The sequence below is a fragment of the Danio aesculapii genome, chromosome 1, assembly GCF_903798145.1.
Source record: "Danio aesculapii chromosome 1, fDanAes4.1, whole genome shotgun sequence".
Taxonomy (NCBI): domain Eukaryota; kingdom Metazoa; phylum Chordata; class Actinopteri; order Cypriniformes; family Danionidae; genus Danio; species Danio aesculapii.
Window position 1 is genome coordinate 11388415 of NC_079435.1, and position 21194 is coordinate 11409608.

A 21194-nucleotide genomic window follows, 5' to 3' on the forward strand; every position below is an offset into this window, starting at 1 on the left:
CCTATTGATAACATGTTGGTAACATGCTAGAATTAGCCTGAATGTTATTAGCATTTTTTATGAAGCTGCCATATTTATTCCGTCTTATGTTTCTACCATGTTTTAATTTAATGCTACCATATTTAAACATGTTGGTAACAATGCTAGCTTGTTTTAGGAATGCTAACATGTTCCTGGCATGTTTAACGTATTGCTAGGGCAATTTTTACTTTAACATTGTTAAGGTAAATTAGCATGTTGTTACGGCAGTAGCATGGTTGCCATAATGTTAGCATATTGTTGCTATTCAACACTGACTGTTGAAAATGTTGCTAACATCATCTAGCAATATGCTACCACTAATAACAATGTTAATGTTTTAACCTGTTAACAATATACTACTACTAATAACAATGTTAATGTTTTAACCTGTTAAGACAAACTATAATGTTGCTAACATGCTAGAATTAGCATGAACGTTATTAGCATTTTTATCAAGTTGCCATGCTTATTGTGTTTTATGTTTTAGCATGTTTAAATTGCCATCATGCTTAAACATGCTGGTAAGGTTAGCTTGTTTAGGGACAATGCTAGAAATGTTTACATGTTCATTGACACTTGCTATGGTGTTTGTAGTACAGTAACAGAGGCTTGTAGTACATGCAACAGAGTTGGAATGCTAAAACTTTTGTTTTTAACACATTGCTAAGATTATTTTTACTTCATTTTAACATAAATTAGTATGTGGTTACAATAGTAGTATGGTTGTCATATTGTTAACATATTGCTAGCACGAAATAACCTGACATTGTTTAAACATCAACTAACAAATGGCTACCATCAATAACATGTTAATGTTTTCTAACGTGTTAAGACAAACTAGAATATTGCTATTCTCTGTATGTTGTTAGAATGAAGCATCGCATTAATAACATGTTGCTAACATGCTAGAATTATGTTTCTAGTATTATAAACATTAGTAACATAAATTAGCATGCTGTTAGCATTTTTACAGCCTGAATTAATCCTGCTAGAATATTTAAGTTTAGCACAAATTAGTATGTTGCTAACATGGCTTTAACTCGGATAACCATCTTAACATGAATTAACATGTTGCTAGCAAAATTAACATGTCCTAGATTGTTCGCCAGACTTGCTAGTAATAAATAGCTGAATGTCCTTAACTGGGGTGGATTTAGATCATCTCAAAATATCTATAAATTTGATAAATTTGATCTATAAGTAGCAGCATTTCAGAAATTCGGTCTCAGAACAACAACAACAAAGATCAGCTCAAATAGTGAATCTGTCTTAGTCTGGTCATTCACAAGCTACATAATATGAATACATTTTTATCGCTGATACAATACATAAAAGATGAGCATCTCAATATTTAGCCAACAAACAAAAAGCTTCGTACATGTGAAAAAACATAACGCAAGTCAAACACTAGTTAAAAACATACATTACCTTAGAACCTTGCGGCCACCAATGCATTCTGGCCAACGTGTTCAATAAGGACTTTTGGGTCATTCATATAGTATTTCGTAGCATTTTGGAAACAGAACTCTTCTGTTATAGTCCTCGATAACCTTACATACAAGAAAAAAGATTGTGATTTTAAACTTATAAGGGTTAGAACTAGGACTGGGCGATTTGACAAAAATGCAATATCGATTAATTATATTTTATATTGAGCAATAACAATACACATTGCAATATCAGTTGTTAATGCTTCCCAGATTTAAAAAGTATCCAACAATGACTGAAGCCACAAAAATTTGCGGGTCCATTAAACAGCATAACCTATTTTCGGTGGCCAATAATTTTTGGCAGCCAAAAATTGGGTGTGTCTCTAATGGTGCGTTTACATCAGATGCAGATGAAGTGCCAAGCACGAGTGATTTACATGTTAAAACAATGCAAAGAGGCAAATAGACATCCTGTGGCGCTTTTCGCGAGAATGAGGCAGCGCAAATGATGTGATTCGCACAAATCGCTCGAGTTGGAAAATCTGAACTTCAGAAGCTTGCTCTTGTAGGCGAGCAAGATTATGATATGACGTAGTGCCTATTTGTTGGTGTCCCGAGGGAAAAACCTCTTGCTGACACCAGATAACAGTTCATCAAAGTGGGCTCGGCTCAGTCTGAAGCACTGCTGAAAGCTTCCATCATCCAGGGATAGTTTCTGGAGGTATAGTTGAAGTCACAGAGTTGGGTGCTACTCTGAAAGGATCTAGTGGACTTTCATGGCGTCAAACTAATCTATGCTGTTTTTCAACATTCCTAAAGCACAAAGCACAGCTACTTTTTTTTCAAATAAAATCCATGTTAGCCATTTAGCAGCGAAGCTAGAGTCACCGGGCAGACAAAAGCCCCACCCATGATGTAAATCTGTGTCTGTTGTGAAGTGAATTCGATGCGCGAATTAAGCATATTTGACACACAAATTTGAGGCGCGAATTAAGCGAGTAAACAAACTGTTTACACGTCTATTTACATGCGAATAGTGCAATTTATCTGTGCGTGACACATCTGGTGTGAATGCAGCATAATATCAGAATCAGAATCAGAAAGAGCTTTATTGCCAGGTATGTTCACACATATGAGGAATTTGTTTTCGTGACAGAGCTTCTACAGTGCAACAGGATTACAGAGACAGGACAAAAAACAGATAATAAATATATTTTAAAAAATAGAAGCAAGTAGTGAGTGCAAATATACAGATTGACAAGTGTATGTACATGTTTATTACTATATACAACGTTATATGTGCAGCTGTTATGTGCAAATTGGCATGTAAAGTGTGTTGTTAAATAAGTGTATATGTGTATAAAAGTGTATAGCAGTAGTGATGTTGGTTTCGCAATTATTATCATCAAGTGTTCATGAGATGGATTGCCTGAGGGAAGAAACTGTTTCTGTGTCGGGCTGTTCTGGTGCGCAGTGCTCTGTAGCGTCGACCAGAAGGTAAAAGTTCAAAGAGGCAGTGTGCTGGGTGTGAGGGGTCCAAAGTGATTTTGGCAGCCCTCCTGCTCGCTCTGGATAAGTACAGTTCTTGGGGAGTAGGAAGGGTTGTACCAGTGATATCAACACACTTCTAGATTCCCATAGTTGCATATTTCTGCTTTGTGATTGGCTCTTAGATCAATATAGAGTAAAAAAGTCCAGAGCTTATCATTGTTATTGACATAAATTTTATCGTGATTCGATATATTGTTTATCAGCCCAGCCCTATTAGAACGAATTAATTAAGATCCATGTAAATCAACAAATACTTTACCTTAGAAATATGCCCTGGTCGTTAACAGACGACACATATCCTCTGATATTCTGACCCTCTTTTATATCAGCAATTGACTGAATTTCTGGGTCTGCTACAATTTCATGCTTGTCCTTATTCAGTCTGGAGAAAGGAGGAAATAGATAATTTAATGAAAGAAAAACTGAATTTACTAAATAAATTGTCCACATTTGTGACGAGACGAACAAACTTTACACAAACACATTTATAACACAAACCTAAAGTCAGCTTCTTTCTAGAGTTTTGCAAAACTACTATGAATAAAAAGGGTTTGTCTGATTTCCACATGAGAATAGCTCGGTTTTATGAATTATTAAAGAGTTTTAAATGACTTGTCAGATAGTGGCCAAACAACAGGAGCCAGAAAGGGGATAAAACGTCGATTAGGCACATGCATGCCGGATGTTCTCAGTATTCTGAGAAAAAGCAACATGATTTGGGTCAAAGAGCAATGAAGGTCAAGACCACACATTTACACATCAAACCGCTGCTGAATTCTCATGACAAAAAAGCACTGTTTAACTTCTAAGCAGTCATATTAGTCAACATACATATACATGGTTTCCGCTACATTCATTCTTCCATGGCGGGGGGAAATGCCAAAATTGATCCCGCCACAGCTACATTACAGCTTTTCATTCAAAACATTCAGTCATGTTTTTTTAATAGCGGGTGATAATCGCACCAAAATGTATTAAAAGGTAAGTGCATTATAACAGCGCAAACTTTTCTGTAACCGTAGTGGTGCTGTGCGTCATTTGTTTAACCCTTTAAGGTTACGTGCTGACTGACTGACTGGCTGACTGACAGGTGCGTGATGCTAGCAAACATGATGTATAGCCGTTTTACTTTACTTCAGGACACATTAATGCTGCTCGGTAGGTCTATTGGAGACATGCATAAATATTCCCTGCAAATGCACTTATATAGGAGACAAGTTTTAAATATTATTTATTTAATGCCTAAAAAATGCGTATGCGTGATTGTCATCACGGGACAGTGCGGAGGAGAGAGTGAGAGGTGAGGTAAGATGGCGAGTCACACACCAAATGACCTGGTCTCGAAAAAGAACACAACCTCTGCAGTTTGGCAGTATTTCAGGTTTCGACTGAACAAGAAGGGAGACGGGGTAAAGACGAACTAGAGGTCTGCATTGCCGCTGCTATACCGCGGGACCCGACCAGATTTCTTGCAGCGCGGGAGCGGTCGGTGCATCTGGGTAATTTGAACGTGAGCGGGTGGTAACAATATCGCTCCCGAGCGAGTGAGTACGTGCGCATCCTGTTCGTGTGTGTGTGTGTGTGTGAGTGAATGAGAGAGAGCGTGATGCTGTTCGTCGCTTGTTTGGTGCAGTCTATGTGTGTGTGTGTGTGTGTGTGTGTGTGAACAAGAGAGAGCGTGGTGCTGTGTGTTTATGTGTGTGCGTGTTTATACAGACAGCGCGCAGACCTCTAATACGAACAAGACAATTTGCAAATTGTGCAACAAACAGGTAACCGCGAACCTAAGGTCGCATATAAAGTATTCATTCGTTCATTTTCTTTCCGGCTTAGTCCCTTTATTTATCCGGGGTCGCCACAGCGGAATCAACCGCCAACTTATCCCGCATGTTTTTACGCAGCGAATTCCCTTCCAGCTGCAACCCATCTCTGGGAAACATCCACACACACACACATACACTACGGACAATTTAGCCTACCCAATCCACCTGTACCGCATGTCTTTGGACTTGTGGGGGAAACCGGAGCACCCGGAGGAAACCCATGCGAACGCGGGGAGAACGTGCAAACTCCACACAGAAACGCCAACTAGTTTAGGCATGAGCAAACAGTTTGGTGACGCTGTTATACGCTGTCCTTACATCATAATTTTCTTTTTATTACGCATGGTAATACCACATACCGAGGTAAAATAGGGAGGTTTGACAGTATCAAAATATATAATTAATGAAGCGATTATATACCTGGAGGGACGTAACGAAACGCTGAATTCGTTTTTCCTCTTCTCGATGACATGACACCTGAAAAACACACATATATACACACACATGAAAAAAACTTTTCACTGCTGACCTTTGTATTCAAGAAAAATGCTTTCAAGCGTTCATTCACGAACATCTCCAAACTAGGCCGTGACTCACCGGATGATCTGGCCCCGTTTGTAGGACTCCAGTGGCTTCTCCATGTATGAATCAGAGAGATCCGTTAGCTGAGCAAGACCCGTATTCTCATATGGGAGCGTGAGCATCAGTCCCTTGTGAGGCACGACTTTCTGAACCATGGCCAAGGTGTTCATGCCTGGCTCCAGTTTGTGCGTCCCTACAGCAACAAACACACACAGGAAACACTAAAGAGACTCCAGGGACCAAATGAAACCTGCGTCACGATGGCAGAAGAGCAACATCCAGAGCAAGTGACGCAGCATATGGTACAAGGGGAGAAAAAAAACATGAGCTGGGAAATATTGTTAGGGGTAGGGCTGCACAATATTGGAAAAACCTAATATTGCAATATTTCTTTGTTATATTCTCTAAGCTGAAGTCAGAATTATTAAACCCCCTGTATATTCTTTCTCCCAATTTCTGTTTAATGGCAACATTTCTAAATATAATAGTTTTAGTAATTCATTTCTATTAACTGATTTATTTTATCTCTGCCATGATGACAATACAGTGTATATTTGACTAGATATCTTTCGAGATGCTAGTATTCAGCTTAAAGTGACATTTAAAGGCTTACTTAGGGTAATTCTGCTTGACAAGGCTGCTTTTATCTGATTTCAAAAACTGTGAAAATTGTTATTAAGCATTATTGTGCTTTTAAATAATTTTCTTGCTGAATGTGGTTAGAAATGTTTATCAGTCGCAATTAAATGCTGCCACAAGCCCTTAAACGCATCAGATCTCCTTTAACTAAAAGAGCGCAGAACATCATAAGTTATGAATTCATATTATGTGAGGAGTGTTACCTGTGAGAGACAGGGAAAACTGGAAAGGCTTTTTGGGATCAACACTGACAACCTTTGCAGAAAGGGCCTGTCCTGGTTTAAAAAGCCTCTGCGGGTGTTTGGAGAGCTGTGGGAAAACAAATATGACTTGAGGACTAGTGCTGTCAAATGATTCACCACATCAAAGATAAAAATTTGTATACACCCCATTTTGAAAATGAATATCTTTATCAATTTCTCAGTGAATATAGGCTATGTATTTGGGTGTATTTAAACAAAACAGATTTATTAAACAGATATATTCATTAAAATAATATTTCAGTCACCTAACATATTAAGAAATTGAAAGATAATACAATTAAATTCAAGCAAAATATTACAAAAAAAAAAAATTACATCCAAGAAAATTTGATCTTTCTTTGCTTCTCTTGACTTTTCCTCATTTTTAAATTTGTATTTATTATTTTTCTATAACATATAAATTTGGCTGTACTAGTTTTTGGACCGCTATTGTAAGTTATTTTGTTGGATAAGCTCCAGATTTGGCTTCAGTACTGACTAATCTAATGTATATGCACAAATATAATATTGTATAGCTTCCTATTGAAAATATGAATGTAAAAGATAGATTTGTAAGGGGTGTACTAGTCATGCATATATTTATATAAAGAAAAATATACACAGTACGCAGAATACCTATTGATTCAAATAATTTGTGCAAAAATGGAAATATTGTTGAAGTAATATTACATTATTAAATCTTTAGAGAGTGAGGTTTGAGTTAATTCAGCTTCAATGGCTATTTCATGGATAAAAATACCAGATCAATGTTACAATCAGGTTATTATCACTTTTCTACGATACAAAGCTTTAACAATAAGACAAACAGCAATAAATAATACATAAAATATCTTATATTTATAAATTGTATAATACATAAAATATCTGCAAAAATCTTAAAGGATTCACTTTCGATAAATGTTCTGATACTTTCTGAATGTTTTATGAAATGTCTCTTCACAGCTGAAATTTGTGATTACAAGAAATTTTCATTCACGTTCATGTATGCTGATTATATGAGCACACCAATTCAGTAAAATTAATATAAACTTCAGAATAATACCTGCAAAAGTCCTGTATCATATTTATGAAAGGGATAGTTCACATAAAAATACAACCAAAACTATTTGTCATGAACACAAATTTAATTATTTTGAAGAATGTTGGAAACTGGCAGCCATTAACAACCATAGTAGAAAAAAAAATACAATGAAAGTCAATGGCTACCAGTTTCCAACATTTTTAAAACATCTTTTTTATGTCCAACCAAAGAAAGAAACTCAAAAAGGTTTATAACAAGTCAAGGGAGATCAAATGACTAATACATATTTAATTTTTGCATGAACTATCCCTAAACTATCCCTGCTAAAGAGAAATATTTACAACCATAGTAGGAAAAAAATACAATGTAATCATAGCTGCCAGTATTCAACATTTTTCAAAACATCTTCTTTTGTGTTCAACAGAAAAAAGAACCTTAAAAAACAACTCAAGACTGAGGACTACAGAGTAAATGATATACAATTTAAATTTTTGTGTGAACTATCCCTGAGTATTAACAACCATAGTTGAAAAAAAAAAAAATACAAATGGAAGTCACTGGTTTCCAGCTTCCAACATTTTTCAAAACATCTTCTGTTTGAGATTCTTTCTTCGGTCGAACACAAAAGGTTTATAACAAGTGAAGTGAGAGTGAATGAAAAATACTATTTTCATTTTTACGTGATTATCCCTAAGGATGAGCATTAACAACCATTGTAGGAAAAAAGTACAATGGAAGTCAATGGCTGCCAGTTTCCAACATTTTTCAAAACATCTTCTTTTGTGTCTAACAGAAAAATGAAGCTCAAACAAGTGAAGGGAGAGTAAATTATAAATACATTTTTCAGTTTTTGCATGAACTATCCCTTTAAGGATGACTATGTGCACCATTAAACCCCTAATTACTTTAAGTGTGAAATGATTCAGGAAATAATGCCACTTATTTGCTTTCTTTTTTTAATAATGCAATTTTGATTTAATGCGATTTAAAGCGAGGTGTGAGGTTTTATCTGAAAATGACAGTACTTTATACACTAAGCAATGCAATCTTTTTTTAATACTACATTTATTGAACTTGATAAAAACAAAGCAAATCAGACTCACCCCAAGTTTGTTACACATGGCTAACAGAGGAATGGTTCCCATGATGTTGGGCTTCACATGAACTTCCAAGAGCTGCGTTTCTTTGCTGTACTAAAAAAAGCGCACACACACACACAAACAAAAATTACTTTAAAAGCTCAGACAGTTTTCATTATATTGTCCATTTTTAATATTATAACCATTACTTTTGACGGGAAGCATATGACTTCATCTCCAGGTTTGTATTTTCCAGTTTGTTCACCATGTCTGAAACCTTCAGTTTACTGAAAACCAAAGAGAAATAGTGAAGGTTTGCAGTGTGTACAAATGATTAGAAATTATTTGATACGAATGGATTCTAGTTATACATGTATAGAAATAAGAATACTTATATACACAGACACATATATACACACATACACCGTCTCTCAAAAAAAATCCAATTAATTCTGTCAAAATTTCATCAAAATACCTCCAACTTTAAATATATTAAGTCAATAGCAAATAGATTAAATTATATGATATGTATGTTTTCCACCTCAACTGATTTAATCCAATCCATCTGTTCAATTTTTAGTTGGTAATTCATGAAGAAAACATGAAGCACTGCAGCATTTCAGTTCACAGAAACCTTTAATCAAACTCTTATCTTCATTCGAAATCACTTTTTTTTATTTAAGCCTTACACAGCTAAACATAAATACGCCATCATTAGTCATCGCCAAGGAAAGTAAATAAATATATATCAACACATACCTTTCTAGAAAACTGAGCTCAGGGATGGAGATATTATAATCGGGATGAGAGATCGCCAGGAAGCTGTTGAAATAAAAAAAAAAACAATAATGAGAATCATTGTTTAAAAGATCATTGCTATTTATAATGGTATTTCCACAGCATTGATGAGAAGCTTTAATCACAACTGTGGGCTTTTGAACTGAATTGTGCATTTTTGGCACAGCAAAATGTGACTTTAGCAAATGGACGAAACTCAAATCTGAGCTTCAGTTTAATGAATGGTTTAATTCAGATCATAAGAATACACTTCATGAGGCATATTCCTCACACTGAAAATATGAATATGAATTATATGAAAATAATATATTAGACCTTAGGAATTATATACTTAAGTAAATTAAACTAACAGCAAAAAAAAAAAGCTAAATAAAACTATTTAAGTTTTAACAATTAAATCAAAATAAACAATTACTTTAAAAACGTCTTGATTTAAATAAAAAAAATAAAACTATAAATATTTAATGAAAAATCAAACAAATAAAATGAAATATTTAAAAAAGACAATTAAATAAAAATAATTATTATTAATTAAAATTATAAATAATTAAAATTATTATGAATAAAATATATATAAAGGTGACATTCTTTCACTGTTAAGGAGAAAATGAAGCTGTCTCTCTCTCATTTTGGACTTTTGAACTGCTGGCATGTTGGTAAGGTAACTTTTGTTTTCCTCTATCGCTATTAAAGTGATACTTGTGGATCCTGACTTGTCGACTGTCTGTAGAGCGAGTTCTCTCAATGGCGTCTATCACGGACTAGCGGTGATAGCTGCACAATGTGCACTTTATTACTTTAACATTACAAATAATGTACTGTATAAAAATAAATATATTGAACATTTTAATTCAAGAGTTCTTGTGTTAATTCTTGTGTTAAAAATGAATAATTGTGGATGGAAAGCATCATCAATGCACCACGATGCAGAGATATCGAAATCACCAATATTGAGCTGAATCGACGACATAATTGTAACCAAACCAAACTATGAGACCAGTGTAGGTTTGCACCCCTAAAAACATCATAAAAAATGTAAATAAAACATTAAAAGTAGTAAAAAAAAGTAAATAAAAACCTTAACAAAACATATGAATATATAAAATTAAAGAACATTTTAAATGCAATCAAATAAACTGCATAACAAACATAACTTACACCCAACTCTAACTGAAATCTTAACATTCTTCATGAAAACAAAAATGCATTCATTGTCAACATTAGGATGTGAAAATAAGGGATCACTTTAAAAATGCACAGATCTAAGGTAAGCATTCGATTGCTTTCCTAACTGTTAATGCTCATTTAAGACTATATGTGTTGTGTCTGAAAGAAAACCCACCAAGATCAACATGTTTAGATGTTATTATTATTATCATGTCTGTTCAAGCACACACCCAAAACTCTTAGTGTCCACTTTCGCTGTGCTTCAAATCGTATTTACAGAATCCATTTGGGAAACAGCGTCTATTTATGACTATGGAGCGTTTCTGGCAATCCCACTGTTTTTATATTTATTTCGTGTTTTCATGCCTAAACATAATGAAATCACAGAACAGATTAACATTTAAGAGCAAGTGCGGCCCCTGGTGGTTCGGTGGTATGGGTTGCATTCTTCATAAAAACAAAAAAAAAATGCATTCATTCCTTTCTAATTAGACCTGATAGTGTTTTAAAACATGGCACTTGTTTTAAGTATTTTATAACAGCACCACTGTATTCACTGCAGACTAAAGAAGATTCCCCTCAAAATCTGTACAGTGCTTTAAATGAAAAGTGCTATATTAAGGTGACGAATTATTCTCATTATAATTATTATTATTACTTGTGGGCACGAACTGAACGTCCTCCGATCACTCGGGCCTCCATCTCCATCCCGACCCTAAGAACAGCTGTTGGGCAGCTGCCGATGTCAGGAAACTCCAATATCTGTGAAACGTGGACTCTTCCAGTGTTTCCCGACGGCAGATTCACCAACACACAGAGCGCCTTCACTTTCGTCACCGTAACCTTCATCAGCTCCCCGAGACGCTCTTCGTTGGGTGTGTGAACCTCGCGTTTGGCATTCATAAACTGATACGAAATAAGTGGAAAGCCTGCTAAATCCTCACAGTTGGGATCATCGACTTTCACATCCAAACAGGAGCCAACGGAAAACTGCTTGGAGTCAAAAATGCTGTTTAAATGAGGGCGGGTGGGAAAGAAGGTCAGGTCACTGGTGGTAGCCAATGAAACGACAGCAAAGTCTTTGTCGGCAAACTGGACTTTTGCTGTGAATCTGGCGTCCTTTTCCAACTGCATAAAAAAACCAGACAAATATACATATTTTTAATGCATTTACTTGACGTGAAATCAGATGTTGTGGATTTTAAAGTTAATCATACCTTCTCTTTCTTTATGATCAGCTTTGGACGCAGCGATACATGAACTTGAGACTTTACAAAGTCAACGTGGAGAATTACTGCGTTGAGTTTGCAACCCGGAGTCAAATTCACACCTGAAACACACATTGAATATCTGTCAACATTTGGATGTGTAAATAAGGGATCACTTTAAAAACGCACAGATCTAAGGTAAGCATTCGATTGCTTTTCTAACTGGACTTGACTGCTCGTAATAAAGGACAAAATCGTATTATAAATACATATAGTGTTTAAATATAAATTCAGCTACAATTTTTAAAATCAAGAATTCTGGTTGTGAAGAAAAAAAAATTGTAAGGAAAGTTTCGTCAATGCACAGTGATGCACAGAGATATCGAACTGAACCTAACCGTGAGACCAGTGTAGGTTCATACCGCTAATATATTCACAACATAAATATACTTCACAAAATAAATATGTACGACAATAACAATAAAACCCATATTTTATTATTAAGACTAATAAATAAAAATAAGTGTAAAACAATCACCGTGAATTTGACTTAGGTTAGGTTAGGTTACTTTATTTATACCCGAAGGTAGATTTGGTTTGCAGTCAAGAGTCCTCATTTCACAACAGTGCCACACAAAGGAACTCACACAGTAACAACAACAAATAAACATTAGGACATAAAACATAAAAACACTTATAAAAGTATAAATTAATAATCACTTCAAGTGTTCATTATCATAAAGTTGGCTGACAATGACAGTGTCATCTGCATACTTAATGGTTCTGTTTTCCCACCTGCTCTGGCACATGTTTGTGTAAAGAAAGTATAACAGAGGTGAAAGAACACATCCTTGTGGGGATCCGGTTGAGGAGCAGACTTTATCAGATAAGCATCTAATCACTCTAACACTTTGTGTTCGATTAGTTAGAAAGTTAAGGGATCCAGCCACCAGGTGATTACTAAGGTCAAACTGTTCCAGCAGTCTACTAATTAAAATGTGAGCTTGACTGGACGGTATTTTAAAATATTTGCACAAAAAAATGATATTATAAGTCAAATTATGGTCACTCGAGTCAGTGTAATTACAAAAAAGTTCACATTTGGAGAGTTTTGTGGTACTAAACAGAACATTGTGCAACATGAGGGTCAGGCCTCACCTTCTTTGTGGTACTTTGAGGCCAATACAGTGACACCACTGAGCTGATCTGAGGTCAACATGACCGAACCATCCTCATTAGTATCTCCCACAATCATCTTCATTTTATCTCCTACGGTTAGAGCAGAGAGCTTCTGCAGGACGTCAGAGTCCCCTGGAGACAGAAAGAGGGCTGTTAATCCAAATAAAGACTCTAAAATACACTCCAGTGGGCTGAAAAACAGAATTATCATTTGTTGTGCCTCTTACCTCTGCCAGCCCTCATCTCCGAAATATTCCTCCTTTCCTTCAGACCCTGAATCAGTCTGGTGTGAAACTCGTTCTCAGAGAGACTCAGTTCAGACAGCTTCAGACTGACCAGAAACCTTTGCTTTTCTTCATCTAGATTAGTCACCTTGGCCACAACCGTCTGGTCAATATCAAAGATGCCTGAGGTTTCCTTGATGAACTGGTCACCCATGTTCTACAAATGAGATCAAACACAATGTTAGATCAATGTCAGGCTCAGTTTCATTTGCTATTACAACATATTTTTGCCAATTTTATAAAATACAGTGGCTAAATAGAAACGTAAACTGGGTGAGAAATATATTTGGAGAGTAAATGCTCATTTTATCAAATTATTTCAAGCAGAACGAGACTAGTTCAATAGAATTTAGTTTAATTAGTCGTTAAAATGTATTTTAACTAATTCGACAAGAGTACAACTGCTAAATATAGATGTAAACTGGGTCAGGATTATTTTGGAGCTTGTCCACTTTCAACCATTTCAAGATGCTGTTGAAAACACAGTCGAACATACTGCGTTTACAGTGTAAATCCTCATGTAATCAAATTATTTAAAGCAGAACAAGACTAGTTAAGTAGAGCTCAGTTTAATTAGTCATTACAACATAAAACTGTTTTAAAATATTTCAAAACACGGTGAGAAATATTCTGAAGCGTGTCCACTTTTAATCGTTTCAAGATGTAGCTAAAATCTCATACATGCTGCATTCATAGTGTAAATGCTCAAGTTATCCCATTAATTCAAGCAAAAGTCGCACTGGGGTATCTCAGGGTTCAGTATTGGGACCACTTCACTTCTCTTTCTACATGGCATCTGTCGGAAAACCTGAATTTGTGAAAAGAATTCATTATTTATTTTACTTTACTTTGTATTATTTTTTGGTCTGTTTTTGGCTGTTGTGCTGCCACCTATGGAGCATACTAGTCACTGCACTGTAGGAGAGTTAATATCAGCTGAACCCAACCAGCAAGAAGCATGCTTCATGTAGAAACGCTCCTTTGGAGGACATTGAGAAATCACTGTAAGTTGTTTGTTTTGAAAGCAAGAATAAAAATGGATCAAAATTCAAGCAAGTGCCCTGCGTCTAAAAACATTACCAAATTAGAGCCAAATTAACAAGGAATTTGCTTTAACAGCATCTCTATGATCTGTCATTCAGAAACATTGCTTTTAGTTTACTGCTATGCTAATGACACTCTCATACATCAGTTGACACACAGCTGTCCGGACAAACTTTGGTAACTTATCTAAGAAACTAAATATTGAAAACGACAAAAACAATCACATTAGTGAGAGTTTACTTTTGAATCAACTACAATCCACCATGTAAGTGAATTTGAATAGCGAGTCAACTCAAAATGTTCACGCATCTATTTACACGCGAATAGCACAATTTGTTTGCGCGTGTCGCGTCTGGTGTGAACACAGCATAAAAACTGCATATAGTAAGCTGATTATATGCCAGCTTCATTTTAGCATCATATAAGATAGTAATAAGCAGCAATTTAGATAGCAATTTTAAGCCGTGTTAAGGTAGTCGGTAAAAAAAAAAAATCTCAGTTTACAAATAGAGTACAAAATTGGCTATTTTATGTAATTGAAATAGTTTAGGACATTTGGGAATATTCTAAGTATACTACACAAATTCCCTGTAACGTGCTCTAATTAGCTCAGATAAGAAATTGATGATTTTTCTGTTTATTATATGCAAATCCTACAGTTCCTCGTCATTGGAAAAATACAAAAGGCTTAATTTTAAACAACGGGTACAAGAACTGCCTCATCGCTTCAATTAAATTTCAAGTTTTTCAAACCTAAAATCACTTTATAGGACTTCTGAAGGAAGCTGATACGAATCTATTTTCTCAGTATATGTGCCTTTATATTGAATGTATATGTGCATGTATTTAGAGATAACTTGCATTCCCCCTCCATTTTTTTGCTTTGTTTTTATCAGTTCAAGTACCTAAAATCAATAAAAAAAGTCTTGGGAAAAAAAAACTGTTACTTCACACAATCATCAAGGAAAACCAAAATGATGACGTACGGCTTTAGGAGCAAGGCCGAAGACTCCGTAAGGGAAACTGATGAAGACGCCATACGGCATGATGTTCTTCACCCAGCCGACCATCTGCATCCCCACCTGGAGCTCCGAGAAGTTCTTCGGGACGGCGCTGTCCTCAAGATAAGCCTTCAGGTGCGGTTTCTTGGTGAGAACCTGAACACGACTATGTTAAGTAGTTTAACTAAATGTCTTCTTTTACTGGTGACATTAGCCCCGTTCATACATACAGACTTCATATAAGGGATCATGTGTGAACTGGCCCTTTTTTAAAATACAGAGAGTACACAGATAATAACTACCCTTTAAATCTCTGCTTTTCCATGCAGTCTTTTACTTTATGTTGTCTTTTTCATGTTTGTGAAAATGCAACAAATCAAACATGGAGAAGGAATGGTTGTGTTAGGATACAATGCCCTTCTTTTTGTAGTTGGTGAGACACATCAGATTACAGATGGTGTCGCCTTCCTCCAGCGCCATCCACAGGGGCAAACAGTTGGTCACATGATCAGAGAGATGTGTTGTGGGTAGGAAAGCTTGCACTTCCTCAGGAATAATGGAGACCTCAAGACCGTTCAGGACTTTTCGGCACACTCTTGCGTCGACCATCTATATAGCAAAGCAACAACAAGCTTTTTTTTTTTTGCACTTTTCTGTGGTTTGTAAAGGAAATAATAAAGTAATTTCAGTCAAAGTACCTTTCCAACAATGAAGTCAAATTTGGCGATCTGCTCCTCTTTGATATCCTCCTCGGTAACAGACTTGAAGGACAATCGGAGCATCTTTTTTTCCACGTCGCACTTCAACACTTTGACCTTGACAACCTGTGGAAAATAATTTCAAGAATCCCCCAAAGTGTTAATTAGTGCGGACTAATGATGAAAACCCTTCAGGAGACTATTAAGAGAATAAATGACAAAATACAGCGAAACAACACAATTGTTTTGGGTCTATAAGATTTTTACATGTTTTTAAAATATTTACTTACCATTTTAAATACCAAAGACGCATTTATTTGATGACAAAACAGTAATATTGTGAAATAATAACAATAATGGAAAGAAATTCTGTAAAAACACCCCATGAATATTTAATGAATGTAAAGATTAAAAGAACAGCCTTTATGTGAAATTTAAAAGTTGTCATTTCTGTTAATTTAATTAATCTGTGCTGTATTACTACACTCACCGGCCACTTTATTAGTACTGGGCTGGACCCCATTTTGCCTTCAGAACTGCCTTAATCCTTCGTGTCATAGATTCAACAAGGTACTGGAAAATTCCTCAGAGATTTTGCTCTATATTGACATGATAGCATCATGCAGTTACTGCAGATTTGTCAGATGCACATCCATGATGCGAATCTCCCACTCCACCACATCCCAAAGGTGCTCTATTAGATTGAGTCTGGTGACTGTGGAGGCCATTTAAGTACAGTGAACTCATTGTCATGCTCAAGAAACCAGTCTGAGATGATTCACACTTTATGACAGGGTGCTTTATCCTGCTGGAAGTAGCCATCAGAAGATGGGTACACTGTGGTCATAAAGGGATGGACATGGTCAACAATACTCAGGTAGTCTGTGATGTTGACACAATGCTCAATTGGTACTAATGGGCCCAAAGTGTGATAAATAAAAGTGTAAATAAAAGAAAATATCCCCCACACCATTACACCACCACCATCAGCCTGAACCGTTGATACAAGGCAGGATGGATCCATGTTTTCATGTTTTTGATGCCAAATGCTGACCCTACCATCCGAATGTCACAGCAGAAATGGACTCATCAGACCAGGCAATGTTTTTCCCATCTTCTATTGTCCAATTTTGGTGAGCCTGTGCGAATTGTAGCCTCAGTTTCCTGTTCTTAACTGACACCCGATGTGGTTTTCTGCTGCTGTAGCCCATCCGCCTCAAGGTTGGACGTGTTGTGTATTCAGAGATGCTCTTTTGCAGACCTTGGTTGTAACGAGTGGTTATTTGAGTTACTGTTGCCTTTCTATCAGCTGGAACCAGTCTGGCCATTCTCCTCTGACCTCTGGCATCAACAGGGCCATTTGCGTCCACAGAACTGCTGCTCACTGGATATTTTCTCTTTTTCAGACCATTCTCTGTAAACCCTAGAGATGGTTGTGCGTGAAAATTCCAGTAGATCAGCATTTCTGAAATACTCACACCAGCCCGTCTGGCACAACAACCATGCCACGTTCAAAGTCACTTAGGGCGTTCTCACATTAGGTACAGTTGTCTTGAAGCGTGCCAAAGCGTGATTGTCCCCCATCCCCTCTCCACCGAGGCCTGCACTCACATTGCATTTTTTACCAACCGGACCTGAGCACGCTTACATCATCGATGATGAGACTGTTCAGTAATAGAGAGAAGTGCTCTCGCTCAACACAGTGAACATTGCTGTAGTATTGTTTTGTATTATTTTTAGTCGTTTGGGATGCAGTAACATGCAGTCAAATATTTCGCCGAACAGATCACCCACTTTTGACGCTCATAAACAATCAAAAAGTCATCGTGCTGCAGGTATCAGGAGGTTTGCTAAAGTTATCAGCGGAAGTGCAGTGAGGGGTTTGCATCTTTAATAAACAACGACAGTTTGCGTTTATTGAACAGTAAGGATAGATTAATAAATCCACATGAAACAGTCCCCTAAAAGTGACGTCGCGTCTTCAGTTTTGGGCTCTGACGTGCTTTACACCCAAACTACAAGTATACCGTGCCAAAGCCTAAGTGAACCAAACTCTGGCACATCTCTTCCAACCAGGCCAGGGCCGGCCAACTAAACTATGCCTGAGCCCGATTCAGAGCACTCACACTTCTCAAACGAAGCGGGAAATGCGCCTGGGCACGGTTCGGATAGAATAGTGTAAGTGCACACTTAAATCACCTTTCTTCCCTATTCTGATGCTCGGTTTGAACTGCAGCAGATTGTCTTGACCATATCTACATCCCTAAATGCATTGAGTTGCTGCCATGTGATTGGCTGACTAAAAATTTGCTAAATTTGGACAGGTGTACCTAATAAAGTGGCCAGTGAGTGTATAATACACCTGTAAATAACTTAAAACCTTTTTTATGCTACCTCAATTAACAAGTTACCAGTAAGTCCTTGGACATGTTTTGTGTAGAGTCATAACAGATTATATTTAATAAGATGCTCTTTTTGAGATCTTTCTCTGACCTGTCCAACGAAGAAGAGCTCCTCTAGATTTGTGACCGTTTCAGTGGTCAGCTCCTGCATGGGAACCAGACCCTTCACATCTTCATAAAAGCGAACGATGCAGCCAAACTCCTTTACACACACGACAAAGCCATGAGAAATGCGGCCCGGCCGGGCGTCAGAATACGACTGAAAGATGGGGAGCGTGGACTCCACAAGAGCCTTCTTCCTGGTCAAGATCAACAGCTTCTTCTGAGCCTCCACTGACAAAACCTGCACAAGGTAAAATGCAGTGTAAAATCAGTTGAAGAAGTCAGAGCGATAGGTTTTGAGTTTGAATCTTGGCTCGAGGAGTAAAAAAAAGTGTGATCCCAGTGCTTCCCACAGGTTTAAAATATACTCAACACACCATTTAGCCACATCACATAAACACTTAACTATATGCGACAAACAAAACATAATTACATTTTTTACAATAATTTTATTTATTAGGACACTGTTTCTTTAAATGGGTTAAAGCTAAAAAAGACTGTTAAAATAAAAAAGATATCCACAATTTCTCTTATATGCTATTCAGGAGCCACGTGCACCCACTGACAGGTCAAATCTGCTTCTCGCTCTCTTAATTTCAAATCAAACTTGAATGCTAAAGCATTTTAGAAATGTATATAAAATATGTAATATATTGACATCATAAAATTAATAAAATATACAGCAAATGAAAAATAAATGACAGAAAAAAGAATAACAACAGCTTTACAAAGAGAAAGTAAAAGTCGAATTCCCAACATTTTAGGAGATTTAGAAACCAGGGCCGGATGAACCGGCGCGCCTCTGTGGGTCTGCAGAGCATGTGAGACTGTCTGTGGGAGTGTTGTTGATAGTCTAGCACGCACAGAACGAAACGGGTAAACAAGAGAAGATTTTCCACTATTTAATCGATCGCAGATGTTTGGTTTTATTGAACAGACATTAAAAAAATTAAAAAAAAAGTATAAAAGCATGATAAATGCTTTAGTAAAATAAAATGCGTCACTAAATATACTTGGGCAGCCGTTAAATAGGTCTATGTGTGGGAAGCACTGGATCCTGTAATTTCCTACTTTGCTTTCTGTCATGTCACAACAAACCCTAAGAAAAGTCTTAATAAAATTACTCATAAAAATAATTAGACTTAATTTAATTAGTAAAAAAGTGTTAATTTTCTGTTTAAAGATATAAAATATATTTTATATAAATATTATATAAATATAAAAACATGTCTTAGACATCCTTATATTCTTCAAAACCAAAAACACACAGCCATGACTTCAGACACAGTTTATCCAGCCTCACCCTGCACTTGACTATCAGACCCGGATAAAATTTTTTCTCTGGGTTCTTCAGGGTGACATCGGCCAGGTGAATTCTGGGTATCATCCCTCTAATGTGCTCCCCAATCCTCACGTAAATGCCATGTTTCTGCAAATCCGTAACTGTACACTAAAAAACAAAATCACAAGCAGCATTACATCCCATTTTTGCTGCAAATTCATTTCTACTTGACTCTATATGCAAAAAAGCTCTGCGTAATTTCTCACCTCAACAATTTGTCCCACTTTGAAGTCTTGATAGCTAAAGAACGGCGTTTCAATAGCGCTCCTATTTAAAAAAAAAAAAAAAGGTTAAAAAAATTAATGCATCCCAAAACACACTTAAAACCCCAAAGCAAAACCTTCAAGACTAGAACACTGGCGAAAAATTATTTGAGGCCTCGGTTCTGAGATTTTCAAAATGCATCACTATGATCTCGAATCAGAACTGAGCTGAGTTTGAAACAGTAGATGGCGCTGTGGGATTTACTTATTCTGCTTGCATTCAATTCCCTAAAAATACCACTTGAGCCTATAATAATCATTAATTGAAGTGAATTACAAGAATGTTCATAGCGAGCCGTGTTTACAGTCATTTCATGACATAAAAGCTGACTACCATGACCATACCATGACAGCTCTTCCTTGTGAGCATTTGAGTGTGCTTATAAAAACTAGCCTAGAGCGCCATCTGCTGTTAAAACTGGCCTAGAGCGCCATCTGCTGTTAAAACTAGTCTAGAGCGCCATCTGCTGTTAAAACAAGCCTAGAGCGCCATCTGCTGTTAAAACAAGCCTAGAGCGCCATCTGCTGTTAAAAACTAGCCTAGAGCGCCATCTACTGTTAAAATTAGCCTAGAGCGCAATCTGCTGTTAAAACTAGCCTAGAGCGCTTTCTGCTGTTAAAACTAGCCTAGAGCGCCATCTGTTGTTAAAACTAGTCTAGAGCGCCATCTGCTGTTAAAACTAGTCTAGAGCGCCATCTGCTGTTAAAACAGGCCTAGAGCGTCATCTGCTGTTAAATCTAGCATAGTGCCATCTGGTGTCAAAAACTAGCCAAGAGTGCCATCTGCTGTCGAAACTAGCCTAGAGCGCCATCAGCTGTTAAAACTAGCCTAGATTGCCATCTGCTTTCGAAACTAGCTTAGATTGCTGGCTGCTGTTAAAACTAGCCTAGAGCACCATCTGCTGTTAAAACTAGCCAAGATCGTCGTCTGTTGTTAAAAACTAGCCTAGAGCACCATCTGCTGGTAAACTATCCTTAACGGCCATCAGTTGATCAAAACTAGCCCAGAACACCATCAGCTGATCAAAACTATACTAAATTACCATCTGCTGTTAAAACTAGCCTTGAGCACCATGTGTTATTAAAACTAGCATACAGCGCCATCTGCTGTTAAAACAGAGCGCCATCTGCTGATCAAAAACAGCTTAGAATGTCATCCTCTGTTAAAAACTAGCGTTAAACTAAAAATAAATAAATAAATAAATAAATAAATCAAGCTCAGAATCAATTCAACAGAGAATAGTGATGCATTTTGGAATTTGCAGGATCGATTCAAACTATCTTTCTGCCCAGCCCT

General features: G+C 36.7%; 1 protein-coding gene across 1 annotated transcript in view; it reads right to left on the reverse strand.

The window, feature by feature from the left end:
- The window catches only part of pdcd11 (programmed cell death 11), a 49363-nt gene that overhangs the window by 13054 nt on the left and 15115 nt on the right, over positions 1-21194 (reverse strand). Inside the window, 20 exon segments of the mRNA XM_056456563.1 lie at positions 1450-1462; positions 1465-1571; positions 3262-3384; positions 5246-5302; positions 5423-5600; positions 6250-6355; positions 8434-8523; positions 8619-8662; positions 8665-8696; positions 9169-9231; positions 11033-11502; positions 11592-11704; positions 12741-12893; positions 12989-13202; positions 15076-15246; positions 15502-15699; positions 15789-15914; positions 18282-18533; positions 19596-19742; positions 19841-19901. Of these exon segments, the coding sequence (XP_056312538.1) occupies positions 1450-1462; positions 1465-1571; positions 3262-3384; positions 5246-5302; positions 5423-5600; positions 6250-6355; positions 8434-8523; positions 8619-8662; positions 8665-8696; positions 9169-9231; positions 11033-11502; positions 11592-11704; positions 12741-12893; positions 12989-13202; positions 15076-15246; positions 15502-15699; positions 15789-15914; positions 18282-18533; positions 19596-19742; positions 19841-19901 (2718 nt within the window).